Source organism: Cyprinodon tularosa, unplaced genomic scaffold, assembly GCF_016077235.1.
Source record: "Cyprinodon tularosa strain WSP-4 unplaced genomic scaffold, ASM1607723v1 ctg867, whole genome shotgun sequence".
In the NCBI taxonomy this organism is placed as follows: Eukaryota; Metazoa; Chordata; class Actinopteri; order Cyprinodontiformes; family Cyprinodontidae; genus Cyprinodon; species Cyprinodon tularosa.
In genome coordinates, this window is record NW_024039637.1 from 91,840 (window position 1) to 108,942 (window position 17,103).

The following is a 17,103-nucleotide window of genomic DNA, read 5'->3' on the forward strand; positions in this document are numbered from 1 at the left end:
GTTGGTCAGCTGCAGGAAGCATGAAGTGCTCTAAAACTTCCTGGTATGTGGCTGCGTTGACCCTGGACCTCAGAAAACACAATGGACCAACACCAGCAGATGACATGGCACCCCAAACCATCACTGACTGTGGAAACTTTACACTGGACTTCAAGCAACGTGGATGAAGTGCCTCTCTTCTTTTCCTCCAGACTCTGGGACCTTGACTTCCAAAGGAAATGCAAAATTTACTTTCATCAGAGAACATGACTTTGGACCACTCACCAGCAGTCCAGTCCTGTTTCTCTTTAGCCCAGGCAAGACGCTTCTGACGCTGTCTGTGGTTCAAGAGTGGCTTGACACAAGGAATGCGACAGCAGAAACCCATGTCTTTCATACGTCTGTGTGTGGTGGTTCTTGAAGCACTCACTCCAGCTGCAGTCCACTCTTTGTGAATCTCCCCCACATTTTTGAAGGGGTTTTGTTTCACAATCCTCTCCAGGGTGCGGTTATCTCTCTTGCTTGTACACTTTTTTCGACCACATCTTTTCCTTCCCTTCGCCTCTCTATTAATGTGCTTGGACACTGAGCTCTGTGAACAGCCAGCCTCTTTAGCGATGACCTTTTGTGTCTTGCCCTCCTTGTGCAAGGTGTCGATGGTCGTCTTTTGGACAACTGTCAACTCAGCAGTCTTCCCCATGATTGTGTAGCCTATAGAACTAGACTGAAAGACCATTTAAAGGCTTTTGCAGGTGGTTTGAGTTAATTAGCTGATTAGAGTGTGGCACCAGGGGCCATCTATTTTGAACCTTTTCACAATATTCTAATTTTCTGATATGATGAATTTGAGATTTTCATTTGTTGTCATTTGTAATCATCAAAATTAAACAAAATAAACATCTGAAATATATGAGTTTGTATGTAATGTATGAATATAATATACAAGTTTCACTTTTTAAATGGAATTACTGAAATCAATCTACTTTTTCATGATATTCTAATTTTATGACCAGCACCTGTATGTGTGTAGGTGAGCCCCACTCTCTTTAGCCAGTATTGCTGCACCTCCCGCCCAAGCTCAGACTCCTTCCCATCAGAGAGGTGATATACCACATTCCCAGAGCCTAGAAGCACAAGATCTATATCCAGCCATTCAGCAAATATTCTGCTACATGGCTGTACATCTTATTTTGGCATTGGACGAATTAGATGATCACTTGAGTTATATATATTACCTACTGTAAATAAAGTTGGAAAAAAAAAAAAAGCAAAGAATAAAAAGGTAAAAAGCAAATTGAAAAGTTAAAAAGTCAGTAAGTGTTTTTCATGAATTTCTTATAGAAGCACTTTTCTTATTTCTCTTAATAAATTCGGGCAAGTTCCCGTTTCTTGTCATTACATTTACATTCATTTTTGCCATAAATTTGTTTGTTTTTTTATGTTACAAAGGCAACAAGGTCTTGTCCTAGATTTCAATAACAATAATGGCTTCATATGTTGATTTTCAAAGTATTTCAATGAGTGCCCCATAAAGAGTTACGATCACTTCAAAGAGATTATTGAACAGATCATCCAGTCAGATTGATTCAAAGTTTTCTATCTAAGGAAATCTAGCTGATTACATTGAATCATTGACTTGAATGCAATCCCTCACACTAAGCATGCTAGTAGCGACAGTGGAGAGGAAAAACTCCCTTTTAACAGGAAGAAACCTCCAGCAGAACCAGGCTCAGTGTGAGCGGCCATCTGCTGAGGCCGACTGGGGTTCAAGGAGACAGAAGCAGATATAGAAAAAGAAGCATAGATACAGAAGATGGCCTGTTAGGAACATCAAGAAGAATAATATCTGAGACATTGAATGGAGATTGGCCATTTAAGGCTTTGTATGTGAGAAGGAAGATTTTAAATTCTATCAGGACACTGCATTCCTTTAACAGTTCTTATATAGCGGTTCAAAAAGGGGAATCTCTAAATATATTTAAAAAAAATTAAATCTTATAAAAATATTTTAGCTCAATAGCTTCCAGATCATGTGACCAATTGAATCAAACGCTATATCTTTTATTTTTCCATTTGAAAACCCAAATGGTTTTTAATTAGCTTTTATATGGAAATATTAGCATTTTTGCCAGTAGCTTCTAGGTCATGTGATCAATTGACTCCATCGTCTCGCCCCCCCATTGACCTCTAATCCTCACTGATCCCATTCCGCTCATAAAGTGATAGACTCTCCCTCCTCCTACCTGCCTCCACTTTGTTAATTGCAATACTATAATGTTTACCTGCACTGCTGACTGTTACTATAGTAACAGCTGTTTAAATGCATCTCGCACTACTAACCCGTTTGCATATGCATTTGCAACTTTTTAACTGTAATATTCAATTACCTCCCACCGCACTTTAGATCAGAAAAGCTTCTGTCTAAGTTTTAGTTTTATTATTGTTATAGTAATAGCATTTTATATCCTGCTTTTGCACTTCTGGTTAGATCAGCCTTGTACCAGTACCTGTGCAATGACAATAGAGTTGAATCTAATCTTTTTATTTTACCATTTCAAATCTGTAATATCTATTTTTATATGAAGATTGTAGCAATTTAGCTCAGCAGCTACCAGGTCATGTGATGAATTAACTCAAAATCAATGATGGATTAAGTTCTCTATTGGCATCAAGAGTTACACCTTTTTATTTTTGCTTTTCAAGGCTCTTAATAGTTTTTCGTAGTTTTGTTCAACCAGTTAATCTATCAACCAGAAGTTAGCTTTTTTTTTTTTTGACTTTATTTGGAACAATAACAATGACAAACTCAATCACTACAGTATAATAAAGCACAACATATAGTCAATCATACCTCCTAACAATTTTCTTTATTTTTTTTTTCTTTGAAGTTGCGAAGTAAACAGATGTTTAGTTTATGCAATACTTCAGAAAGAGAGAAAAAAAAGTAGAAAATCAAGGATATCTTTAATTACATACATCGAATATAACAGAATTATAATGAAAGATAAATTAATAAATAAAAATAATAAAAAATACAAAACTGTTGGAGTTATGATTTCTGTTGTTTTTATCATTTTATTAATTTATATGTTTTATATTGCTCTCAATCATTTGTTTTTCTATATGTTACTCTCATCACTGGAAATAGTGTATGCAGGTCATAAGACGGTCAAATGTTTTGCAAGAATGCTTTCCTGTTTTTCATTTAAGAAACACAGAAGTTCCTGTTTTTCATTTAAGAAACACAGAAGTGGAAGTTTATAACCCCGACACCTTTTTTAAAGTGTATACTGAAACCAGACAAGTTCCCTATCTTAAAAGTTCATGCTATGTCTAAGAGGTTGCGTAATCGAAACTAACGCCTGCTGTTGTAATGTGTTGACTGCTCAATAAAAAGCCCGGCAAGTGTCAAGCCAAGCGGAGATGCAGAGAGTGATTCTTCAACTCTGTCTATCTCCCCTTTGCAAAGCATTACAGGAAAAATCTTACACTGTCTATGTTTAATTTTTTATAGGTTAAAGTTGGGGAAACTTAACAACCCTAACAAAAACACACACACACAAAAAAAACCCCAACCAAGTAAGCATTATTCTTTAATGTGTATGGATTAAATAAATTAGAGAGGTGATATGACAAACTTTTTGTTTCTGAATTTTGTCCAAGGAAAGATTTAGAAGATGGATCTCCTGTTTAAATACAGACCATATCGGTTTAGCTTTTCCAAATCTGCATGTATGTATATAAAATTTGAAAGTGATGATAATGCTATTAATAAGATATTCATCTCTTTTGTCCCATGATGATGAAGAAAATATAAAAAGAATCAAAATTGTCTCAGAAAAGTCATAAAACATTTCTTAAAGATTTGTAAACTATAAAATGGAGCATCGTTGCACAAACAAATAAATAATAAAGACCCTAAAATAAATCAAACACAAGACATCATAAACATGCCATCACTTATACACTTGAATTATGACCAAAATAAAATAATAAAAAACAGTTCTACAGTAAAGTAATAACAGAGGACAGTCTTAAATTAAATCAAAGTGTTCCAACAAGGATGATAACTGGACAGCAGGTTTGGATTTAGTCAGTCTTAGAGATTTGTAAAATAAATCAGTCATTTTTCCAATGGCTAAAAGTGGGCTTTATTTTAAAATACCTACATCTCTGTATATAAAAAAAAACCCATCAGTGTAAGACAATTTCCTAAATGTTCAGGAGCCTTATTTTCACTTAAAAATAAATAAATAAATAAAATGTGGTGACAAAACAATGTTCTTAAAGTTTAAAGAATTTAAAAATTTGTTCACAAAAGAAGAATAAATGTTTTAAACTCTCAACGTTTCTCATGCAAAATGCCCAATATTCTGAATTTAACTTAAACCTAGATATCAAAAACTATTTAGTTGGGTAATTCATTGATAATTTTGTATTACATCCCTTTAGCTTTTGGTGGCAGAGGGTAAGTTATATAATTAGTTCTTATTTTAATGATCTTATCTGCTGTAAAGTCCTTTAAAATGTAATGTCTTATCATTTGATTTGGGAAAAGTTATTTTAAGACGAAATTACTTAAAATCCTATTGTTACATCTAATATCCTGGATATTTAGGCTGGTTTGGAGGTGCATGATCAGGTGATTGGCTAAGCAGGTAAGATGAGGACAGTTATAATGAGAAGTTACAGATTGGTTTAACTTATACATCCAGTGACTTTATTCAAAAAGCTTTTCATATATATATATATATATATATATATATATATATATATATATATATATATATATATATATATATATATATATATATATATATATATATAGATATATACATATATATACAAATATATATATACATATATATAGAAAAAATGAAAAAATAACTCATCAACAGCGGATCATTCACTATGGCGGTAACCAGCGCAATGTCTACTGCCAGGATCCGAGCGCCAAAGATTATTTCTTGTCAAACTTTCTAAAACCTACTTTCTCTCTGTGTGAGTCTTTGCCGGTTGAAGCTACATTTAAATTTCTAAATGAATCACTTTGGGTCTTGCCACAATTGGAAAATAAAAGTATTTGGAGTTTATGAATCAATTGCAATTGGTAGAATTGATGAGTTTCTAAATGGGATAATGGGACACCAAAGAGTTTACTGGTTAAGCTGTAGTTCATATAAGAAAAGTTTGCAATGAGACACCAGGATAAAGAATGACAATGATTGAGCCAGGTCACCTGCAGCCAAGCATATAGTTTTTGGCATAGTACATGTTAGAAGTTTAGGAGTCCTTTGGTTTGTTTGTAAATTGTATTCAAAATGTGAATAATAAGAAAAAATATCGAATAAAAAGAATAAAAGTGCAAAATGAATGGACATACTAAGTTGACTAAATGTATTACCAACCAAACCTCTTTTCCATCTTGTCCTTATTAAATAAGGCAAAGGCTATTATATTTCAGATTTTAATTTATTTATTTTAAGAGTACCATTTACAACATCTAAATCTATTATTTCAAATTCAGCACCAGCAAGCATTTGGTATATCGATGTTCTTTATCTGCAATGGACTGGCAATCATTCCAGGGTCCACCGCAGCAGCCCTCATGACCCTACTATAGGGATAAGAGTGCATGTATGACAATTAATGGATGAATAAATGTGTTCTTAATGTAACTAACATTTGTCTCTAAAATATTAATCAAATTTATGTTTTGTGGCTTTTGTTTGGGATAGATAGGGTGTAGGGATAGAAACAGTCAAGAATGATTCCTTATTGTTGCTATTTTAGATTGTTATTAACACCTTTTGTAGTTTGTTATTGAGTGTGTTGAGAGGCTTTGCCAAATAAAATGTGCTATTATTATTATAAATATTATAACACAGCTGGTATAGAAAATAGTGCCACTAGTGCCCCCTTCACTTCCGGAGTGCAATGGTCCCATCTCCGTATAAGGTTTAAAACTGAGAGCAGTACGTCCCCTCTATTCATACAATGGATTGCTGATAGCCCAAAAAAGTGAAGCCATAGGCTGCCACATTGGTACTCCTCACTCCCATGGCCATAAAAATGCCAACTGGTGTAGCATTTGGCTGCAAAACAAGCAGTTTGCCGGCTGTGGGAAAAAGGTTTCACACGTAATTTCACAGTGAGTGGATGTACTAACCAAGAAAATTCATATATATGCAGATGTCATTAATCAAGTCATTAACTATTACCTGCGATGCTATTTAATGACTTGATTTTTGATAATCACATTGACTTATGTGGCCTTACAGAAACCTGGCTGCAGCAAGAGGATTATGTGAGCATAAATGAGGCAACTCCTTCTAGTTATTTAAATGTTCACCAGAGGGTCTGGGCGAAGAGGAGTAGCAACAATCTTTTAGTCTGACTTACAGATTACTCCAAAAGCAGTTAAAAAATACAACTCTTTTGCATATTTAACCCTTATTTTCCTTCATCCAAATTGCAAAGCAAGAAAACCTCTTCTTTTTGTACCTTTGTATCGTCCACCAAATCCTTACTCTGAATTTTTAGATAAGTTTTCAGAGTCCTCTCTGATTTGGTGTTAAATAGTGACAGGGGCATCATAGTGGGGGATTTTAACATCCATGCTGACTTACAGGTGATAGCTTAAGAGCAGCTTATAATGCTATCTTAGATGCTATTGGCTTTGTTCAAAATGTGAATAGTCCCACACATTCTCATCTTCATACTTTGGGCCTTGTTCTTGTCAGGAATCCAGTTTGTGTGGTCTGTTTTTGTGTTTCTTTTTCTCCACCATCAGGTGGTGCCCCGTCCTTGTTCGGCCTCCCTGCACACCTGCGGCTTGTTGGATCATTATCTGGAGGAGTATTTAAGCAGTGGGCTGTCACTACCTCGAGGTCAGAGTGTTTGCCAGTTTTGGGTACTCTAACCAAGCTGAGTTTAGCTGAGTCTAACTGAGTCTTTGTTTTCACTGGGCCTAACCTTGTTTTTTTTGTCTTTGCCCTTTCAGCAGGAAGCCTTACTGCAAGCTGGATGCTCGGCCTTCTTCCCCTAGAAGGATTGTTTGAGTCTCGTGCTGAGCAGTCCACTCAGTAGTTCCTCTGGGTCCAACAAAAGTCTATCTGTCCACTCTCCGAGTCCCCTCTTCACTAGATCAACCCACACTAACTGGATTCTGGGAGAAGAGGTATTCTCAACCAACGTGAGTCCTGTTTTCTCTGTCTCTCCAGCCATCGGATCCTGAACTAACCACTGATACTTCCCTTCCCTCTTCCAGTTCTGGTTCTCCAGGACACTGAGTTTCCTGAATCCAACCCCCGCTGTCCTTATCGATAAACCTGTTCAAACTTTTACCCTGGTGCTTTGAGTGGTTTACTGCATGTGGGTTAGATCTCTTAAGAAATTCATGACAGTTCTGACATATGGCATAGAATGTGAAGAAATAATATTTTCTCACAGCCCTGCCTTCTCAACATTTTTTAATAACCTTAAAGATTACTTTAACAGAGTTCTCCTCCCTCAAAAGTTTTCACTTTAGCAGATCATTATCAGATAGTGCAGTTATAAATTTTAGAGGATCTGTTTTACTTTCTCTCTCTTCTGTTTTGCTGAGCAGTGCTGCAGAGTGTAAAAGCTTAGCTTATTCCCCTTCACAGGTTTATTTTGTTGATAGGGTTGCTAGTTCTCTGTGTACTGCCTTAGACAAAGTAGCTCCTTTGAAAAAGAAAAACTTTAAAATAGAAAGCTGGCTCCTTGGTTTAATGCAGAGCTGCAAACTGCTAGGAAAATGGAGAGACAACCATGCTCCAGAGGCCTACGGGAATGCTAACTAGTGTGGAAAATAGTTTACTGCTGTATACTGCTTGAAACCCAGTTGGCCTCGGATTATGACCGCTCACACTGAGGCTGGTTCTGCTGGCACTGTCTTCTGGGGGCCTGTGCCATGGGCCTTCTCATCCGGGTGGGGGATGGGGGGCTGAGACCGTTGCAAGGACCGGGAAGATTGGGTTGTGTTGGAGTCTCTCCCCTTCCCATTTCAACTTTAGGGGTCAAGTACCAGGTCCAGGTGCCTGGTCCTCCTTTGTGGTGGGAGGAGCAAATGTGTGTACGGCGTATGACTGTATGATCTGGTGAACTGTAAACTGCCTTGAGGTGATATGTGTTGTGAATTGGCATTATAAAAAAAAAAAAAAAAAAAAAGCCAACAAAATACTGAATTACCAAAACTCGGATCAGTTGCAGCTGACCTCTTTAAAAAAAATCCCACAACATTAGCAAATTTGTGCAAGACATATGAAATCTGCCGTACCTTTGCTTTTATATTCATCTGAATAAAATTCTGTTTCTGGAATATATCCAACTGATAGCTTATCATCCAGCTAAAAGTAAAATGAAACTTCTGTGTTTTTCTTCTGAATAAATTCATTCAGAAAAAGTCTTGCAACACCATACCAAAATGGCACAGTAGGGGTTCATCTTGATTTTTTTCCCTCCAATTTAAACAGCTATAACCTCTCAATTGCTTGTTGCATTAATTGACTTTCAAATTATCACATCCACATATTGGCCCAGGACCTGAATATTTAATAGGGTTACAATATATCACCTTATCTGTTCTAGTTGCTATGTAAACAGACCTGTTAGTTAATGGCTTTCTCAAAACGTTGCTCAAAAGACCATTAACCTGTAAGTTTCACATTTAATGAGGTGCAGGAGTTACTAGATGGACATTTTATCACCCATCAAACATGGAAAACACCTCTACGGTTCATTCCTGTTGCATCCAACTACTGCGAGTTAGGTGAAACAGATGTTTTTTTATGTCATTTAACATCATGCATGAATAAGTGTCATCTGGACACTAAAATTACGTTCTTGTTTAAAACCTTGGTCACAAATCATTGAGGAAATCAGCTTTTAACCTGTGTGAATTCTCATGTGTCTAGTCAAATTACTTTTATGAGTAAAATTCTTGTTACAACTGGTACAAGAAAAAGGCTTCTCACCTTTGTGAATTCTGATGTGTGTATCAAAATTAGATTTCTTAGTGAAGCTTTTTCCACAGGACAGACATTCAAAAGGTTTCTCACCTGTGTGAATTCTCATGTGTTTATCGATAATAGATTTCTTAGTGAAGCTTTTTCCACAGGACACACATTGAAAAGGCTTCTCATCTAAGTGAATTCTCATGTGAAAATTCAAACTAGTTTTTGCGGTAAAATTCTTGTTACAAATTGTACAAGAAAAAGGCTTCTCACCTGTGTGAATTCTGATGTGTGTATCAAGACTAGATTTCGCTGTGAACATTTTTCCACAGGACAGACATTTATAAAGCTTCTGACCTGTGTGAGTTCTCATGTGAGAATTCAAATTACTCTTTTTAGTAAAATTCTTGTTACACATAGTACAGAAAAAAGGCTTCTCAACTGTATGAATCCTCATGTGACAAGTCAAATTACTCTTTTTAGTAAAATTCTTGTAACAAATGGTACAGGAAAAAGGCTTCTCACCTGTATGAATTCTCATGTGAGAAGTCAAATGACTATTTTGAGTAAAATTCTTACTACAAATCATACAGGAAAAAGGTTTCTCACCTATGTGAATTATCATGTGCCTATCAAGTCTAGATTTCTTTGTGAATCTTTTTCTACAGGACAGACATTCATAAATCTTCTCACTTTTATGAGTTCTCACGTGAACCATTAAATATTCTTTTTTAAGAAAGTTCTTTCCACATGTCAAACATGGTAAAGGTTTCTCTCCTGTATCTTCAGCCTCCTGCTTCAGAACAAGCTGCTCTTCCTGCTCACTAATGGGGAGCTCCATGGTTTCCTCTTTTGTCCAGGGATGTTCTGGTTCTTGCTGCTCTTCTTTTATCTGCAGAGCTTCTGGTTCCTCTTGATCCAAACTGGAATTCCTCTCCTGTTCATAGAGCTGCTGGTCAGAGAAATCCTCCTCTTTTCCAACATAATCCTGCAGGTGGTCTGAAAGAGAAACAGCAGAAAGACTTTCTATTGTAGGTTAAATAAATGACACCTCACATAAAAGCACCAAACTCTGTCCTTGAGTTTGAGGAGCGAGTGGATCCTGCCAAGCAACCGGAAGACATGAAGTTCACTCTGGCCTAAAATTGTTTCCCCACAAAAAATATTAAAGAAAGTAAGGCATTTGCATCCAACACCACAGTGACTGTCTGGCAAATGAAGGAGTAATGAGACACCTTACCCTCAGCAGAGCTTCCTGTAAACCTCTGTCTGCGAGAGACAGACCCCAGCTGAATGTGTCAGAGGCTGAATAGATTTAAAATGATTTTCTAATTAAATTTCTCAGTTCAAAGATAATTTTTTAAGATCATCTGTGGTAGCAGCACTAGACATCTTCCAGGCATGTGAGTAAAACTAGCAGCAGTTCAGCGGACAGGATGAATGAACGGTAGCCAGGTTGCACAGATGACGTCATACACACACTGCTTTGTAGGGCTGGGCGATAATTCAATAACGATATATATCATTCGATAGACGTGTGGCGCAATAGAAAAAAATAGGTTCGATAAAAGTTCGATAAAAAAACGCAGTTTTCCTTCCTTCTCATTGTAGCCTAGCATGTAGGTTTATGCTAGTCACTACTTCCTCCCAACCAATCACAGTCGCGGACCCAGGCACGCCGTCACAAAGCGCCGCCCTCTCAAACCACAACACAGAGCACATGAAGATGTCGCAGCAAGGAGAGGCGGAGGAAATTGTTCCAAAGAAGGGGTTTTGTTGTTCGCCAGTATGGAAGTATTTCAGTCATGGCAAGTCGGACAAAAAACAAACCACAGTCATCTGTAAAATGTGTCAGGAACCAGTGAAAACGAAGTCTGATAACGCAACCAACTTTTTTTTTTTTTTATCATCTCAGCCGCTCACAGCCGCAGGAGTACGAGCTGTGGAGGCCCCGACGTGGCTCTCCTCCGAGGAATCTTCAGGAATTTCGGGAAAATATATATATTAAGTTCTGGGCAGTTTCCCACGTAGTTCCAATTAGTAGTAACACTTGAGAGAAAAATGCTGAGGGGCCAGCAACTTCAAAGTACTAACTCCGGTTACAGCAGGAAACTAGAAGAATGGGGGGGGGGGGCAATATTATAAAAAGTCCAGGCAGAGCTGCACATAAAGTATGGTTTCAAATCTTTTCAATATTTATCGATGTCGATCAATATGCATTTTTTCTTTTTATCGATATGCTTTTTTTCTATATCGCCCAGCCCTACTGCTTTGTTTTTAAAACATATAAATATAAAAAATATAACCACGGATGTCTGGGAGACAGTGATTGGCCTACATGTTATGAATGCTGGTGTACCATAAATAATAAATGATGAACAGTTTAGTTTGTTCCTTCAAGTCGTTGCCCATAGTAAGACGTTACCTGGATATAACCTAACGGAATATCTTCAGAACGGCTCCAAATGACACAAAACTAATATGGGAGATTAGAACATAGGGATGGAACGGTTTATGAAAATCGCCCGAACCGTTTGGTTTGACTGTCTCGGTTCGGTTTCCCTGTGTTTCGTGCGGTTCATGCGCTGCTCCTTTTTCTCATAGGCAAAGCGTGTACACTTCAGAGCAGAAGGTGGGGGTACTGCGACCAAAGCCAACCACCAGTAGAAGAAGCGAAGCAGCGTAGCCGGGTGTAGCAGAAAAAAATTAGTTGTTGTGGAGAATTGTGTGGGTATGGCGAGTGGGAAAGAACAGAAATTGGAAGACGCGCCAGCAGCACTTTATAGGTCTGCTGTATGGGACCGCTTTGCATTTAGAGTGACCTACGATGACGGCGGAAAGAAAGTTGTGGATAAAAACAGTGTGCAAGCAATGTGCAACACGTTTTGTTTATGCTAACAACAACACGACCAACATGTCAGGCTAACAATCAACATATACCGAACTGAACCAAAAACCGTGAACCGAACCGTGGATTTTGTGAACCTATCCACTCCTAGTAGAACATGACGTAATAACACAAAATCAAGGGGCCAATGTAAAAAAAAAAAAGGCGTTCCCCTTTAAGTTGGACACACCACACTTAAAAATGTGCACACATGAAACCCCCCGAGGGTCAGAGACTCTCCCACCACAGTCTCCTAAAATCCTGTGGGGAAACACTGAAAGCTAATGCGTGTAGTGGACCTAGTGATGATCTTTTTATTTCTTTATTTTTGATGCACAAAGTGACAACACAAATCTGACTAAATCGGGAAATAAAACAGCGTGATTGGCTGTAAGGAGGGCGGAGACAAAGGATACTCTTTGTAATTGGTATTAGTAAGGGTATGCTGGTCTGACGCGATATGCTGAGATGACAGAACACCGGCCCTTCATAGGGTAATGAAAACCATGCAAATAAGTTTTTTTTTTCAAAGAGCTATCCTCAAAGTAACCAATCAAACTAACTGATGGGGAGGTTGAAATTTTAGAACTGTGTGTCGCTGTGAACGCAAATGTTTCCCCTCCCCCTCCGCAGACACTGCCAGACCGCAGACAGTACCAGAGACAGGAGGCCTCTGATTGGTCAAATCTACATCCGCTCTACAATATGCATATTTCCTGTTTGGTACCATGCAGACTTGTTTTGTTTGTATGACCGCCATTGTGGAAAACGACTGGTGAAGATGGACCAGCTAGAAGAGTGAGATTCGTGAGAACGCTCGGACCCTTTCCCACCTGGATCCCCGCTCTTTTTCACCCTCATGTCGTTCCATTGTCGCATAAACTTGCCCCTTGCGTTTTTCCACTTCCTCACTGCCTCAGCTGTATCTAGACCCACAGCTAGTGGCTAATTGTCCCTCTTGCCTTGCAGAGTGGAATAACAGCACAGACCATCCTTCAATATTGTGCATATATAAAAAAAATCTGCAACAAACTCACTGCGACACACTGCTGTGGGAGTATAACCAGCCCTTAAGGGATTACGTTTTATCCCTTTAGAGGTTGAAGCTATTTGCTAAATAGTAGTTATGAAAGTTAGGCAGGTCTAGTCCTCCTCTATCTGTGGTCTCCTGTAGCGTCTTCAAGCTGATATGAGGGGCTTTATCTTTCCAAGGAAATTTAGAGATAGAGTTGAGAGATTTAAACCAGTCAAATGGTGGTTTATTAGGGAATATTGAAAATAAGTAATTCATTCTAGGTAAAACCATCACTTAAACGAAGTAACCCTGCCCATAAGTGAAGCAATGTCAATTTCTCAAGATTGTCTTCTATCTTTTTAAAAGTGGGACATGGTTTAATGCAGAGGTCACAGATTAGCTGACTGCGTTCCAGATCTGGACCCACCTTCTGGCTAATCCGGACCAAACCTGATTTAGAAGGAAATCATTGTCTTCTAAAAGAAGGAGAAAACGATGAGAAAAAGAGAGCAGAGAAAGTGTGGACTGCTGGAAGACCTGCGGTGAACTGGTGAAAGAAAAGTGGAATGGCGTGCTCAAAGTGGACCCTGCACATTTAGAGTATGTTTGGCTCAACCTGCTGCTGTGAAGCAGGATTCTCCACCATGAACAGAATCAAAAATAAATCTGGATCCAGGCTCAAAAAGAGCACCTTGATATGTGCTTGAGAATGGCTCAGTCTCCATTCAAACCCAGGTTTAAAGCCATGCAGGGCATACTCAAAATGTGCAGGGTCATCTTTGAGCGTGCCATTTCTCTTTTCTTTTACCAGTTCACTGCAGTTCTTCCGGGGACATTATCTTGCTCAAATCGCGTCATAAAAATATGCAGATACTTGCAACTTGTAGATAAGGAGACGATGTAAAGAACTGTAACAATTCTGCGTTTGGTTCTATTGGGGTCCATACGTCATTTGTATTGTGTTCCTTTGTTTAATGCATTTACTTTGGTTGACTCTGTAATATGGGGGGGGAGCTGGGAGAGCATTGGTTCCAGAAGTGTTGAGCGGGTTGAGCAAAGCTAACAGAGAAGCTACCGGTTGTGTGTGCTAGCCATGTTGTGAGGGGCGTGAGCTGTAGCCTCAGGAATAACAGCTCGTGTTTTCCAAATAAACCCTGTTGACGGCATTACCTCGGTGTAACTGGCATGATTGGAGAACCATACCAAACTTTGCGAGCTAACAACCAAGGAAATCAATATTAGAAGTAAATATTAGCAAGATGCTGAGAATAAGCAATGACAAGCCAAATTTTCTGATGTCAGCAACCGACGATTTTCTAATCATGGAATATTTTTATTACTAATATGCTGGATTATTTTTAATCTGTGGACCCTTACGGACAAATGGACAATAAACAAGTGAAGAGTGGATTTACAAAATGGCTTCTGGATGCCTTCAAAGGTATGTAGTTGTGGCTGCTTTATTTGTTTACATTTTGACCTGCTGCATATCTGTTTTTTTGTGGTTTTGTGCTCGCTGTGTCCATGAAATGATCTTGGTGGTTGAATTGTGTAGAATCTAAGCTTTCTAATAATGTCTAACATGTCTATATTGGGAAACATTTTACCGGTGGAATTTTATGCATTCTGAGTTATTACCCCCCCAAGTTCAAGTTAGCCTGGTTTAAATCCCCAGCAATGATGAAAACAGCCTCTGTGTGCAGATTGGAGCTCAGAGATAGCGTGGTATAGAGTCTTCATGGCATCTTTATGGTTAGCACCGGGGGGCACATAAACAGCAGTGATGCTAACCACACTCAACTCTCTGGGCAGATAGAACGGCCTACAGTTAACAGTCAGAAACTCGATGTCTGGAGAGAAGAAGCTGGCGACTGATCTAGCGTTTTTACACCAGCTGTTGTTGATGTAAATTGATGTAGATTAGCCAGCAGGTCAGCTAATCCATGACCTCTGCTTTAGTTGCTTGGTTGTAGCGGCTCCGGACACACACAATTATTAGATTAGATAAGATGAGCTTTATTGATCTCACAGCGGAGAAATTCACTGGTCACATATTGGCATAGTAATTAAAGAAGGTGCAAAACAAGGAGGAAAAAGGTGCAATAAGAATAAACAATATATATTAGTATATAGCAACTGAAACACTGGTTTTATCAACTGAAATATTTCAGGCATTTTATTGTCTTAATATGGATGATTTTGGCATACAGCCTTTAAAAACCCCAATTTCATATTTCGAAAATTAGCATATTTCATCCGACCAATAAAAGAAAAGGGGTTTTTAATACAAAAAAGTCAACCTTCAAATAATTATGTACAGTTATGCACTCAGTCAGTCATTTCTGCACTTGTAGGTGGAGGTTTGTAGGTGGCTTTGAATTCTGATCTGCCTTTCAGCTTTAGATTTGTTTGTGAACTTTGGAAAACATTTTTCCACAGGACAGACATTCAGAACACTTCTTACCTGTGTGAGTTCTACTGTGATCCATTAAATGTTCTGTTCTTTTCTTTTCTCCACATGTCAGACATGGGAAAGATTTCTCTCCTGTATCTTCAGTCTCCTGCTTCAGAACAAGCTGCTCTTCCTGCTTACTAATGGGGAGCTCCATGGTTTCCTCTTTTGTCCAGGGATGTTCTGGTTCTTTCTGCTCTTCTTTTATCTGCAGAGGTTCTGGTTCCTCTTGGTCCAAACTGAAATTCCTCTCCTGTTCATAGAGCTGCTGGTCAGAGAAATCCTCCTCTTTTCCAACATAATCCTGCAGGTGGTCTGGAAAGACAAACAGCAGAAAAACTTTCTATTGGTGGTTATAAGGGACACACATTAGAGCACCAAACTCTGTCCTTGAGTTTAAGGAGCGAGTGGATCCTGCTAATCAACCTGAAGATATGAAGTTCACTCGACCTACATTTGGACAGTGGTGCTGAAGCAGAGCGCTATGATCACATCACTGAAACTGTTTATTAAAGCCTAATAATTATTAAAGTAATAAAGCATTTACAGCCATCACCACAGTGACTGTCTGGCAAATGAGGAAGTAATGAGACACCCTACCCTCAGCAGAGCTTCCTGTAAACCTCAGCCTGGAAGAGACAGCTATATGTGTCAGAGGCTTAGTAGATTTTAGATTATTTTCTATTAAAATTTCTCTGTTCTATCGTATTAAAAAGAATAAGATATATACATATATCGTATATATGTACGATATATATATCTGGACATTATCTTGCTCAATTCAGAAAAATAAAAAAAGTCAAATATTTAAAATAAACGTGGCTCATAAAGTGCGATCAAGTTACCTAAACCTGGGCTTTCGATGACAGATAAAGGCTGGTTATTTATTTTTATTTACCGTATTTTCACGACTATAAGGCGCACATAAACGTCTTTTTTTTCCCTCAAAATGTGCGGTGCGCCCTTTGGTGCGGTGCGCCCTATGTGTGTTGCAACTGCGACTTTTGAGACCACCTCATTGAGGAGATGATGAAAGAGTGGCTGAATGTATGGAGACCAGGTGTTTTTTTTCCACTCATCGCCACCGCTGTTAATCTGACTCCATGCATGCCCATCTCACAGCTGATGTGAAAAACATGGTGAAACAAATTAATGCTGTGCTTGCTGTGAAGCGGACACAGCAGGTGCAGCAGAAGCAGCGAGTTTACATGCAAAGTCAACGGTTGACGAGCGTATAGACGCAGCAAAAGGTCCCGCAGCGCGTTTTGAGCAGCGTTTAAGCATCTGCCAACGCGCTGCTGCTGCTCGAGATGGAAAAATTGAAGTTTTGCTGCTGGAAGCGCCGCATCAACCAATCAGAGAAGCTGATCTGGGAGCTGACAGCGAGACAGACACAGCGCTCTGATGACATATTAAAGCAAATGAAAGGGCTGGATGGATGAGGAGATGATGAAGGAGTGGCTGAGGCAGGTGTATGTAAGGAGACCAGGTGTTTTTTTTCCACTCATCACCATCACCATTAATCTGTGACTGCATGCGTGCCCATCTGACAGCTGATGTGAAAAACATGGGGAAACAAATTAAGCTGTGCTCGCCGTTCAACCGCTCGACATCGGTGTGAACTGGACCCAGCAGGTGCAGCAGAAGCAGCGAGTTTACATGCAAAGTCAATGGTTGACGCGCGTATAGGCGCAGCAAAAGGTCCCGCAGCGCGTTTTGAGCAGCAGGCGCAGTGCGTCGGGAGCGTTTAAGCATCTGCCAACGCGCTGCTGCTGCTCCAGATGGAAAAATT

At 38.8% G+C, this 17,103-nt stretch overlaps 1 protein-coding gene across 1 annotated transcript; it reads right to left on the minus strand.

Annotated features, from left to right (window-relative positions):
- Nucleotides 1-7,621: 7,621 nt before the first annotated feature.
- On the minus strand, nt 7,622-9,881 carry LOC119775324 (gastrula zinc finger protein XlCGF8.2DB-like). Its single transcript, XM_038273265.1, has 2 exons — nt 8,882-9,881; nt 7,622-8,107 (listed from the first exon to the last, which is right to left on the minus strand). Exon 1 carries the CDS (start codon nt 9,796-9,798, stop codon nt 8,890-8,892), a length of 909 nt encoding a protein of 302 aa, XP_038129193.1. The 5' UTR covers nt 9,799-9,881; the 3' UTR covers nt 7,622-8,107; nt 8,882-8,889.
- Nucleotides 9,882-17,103: the final 7,222 nt, after the last annotated feature.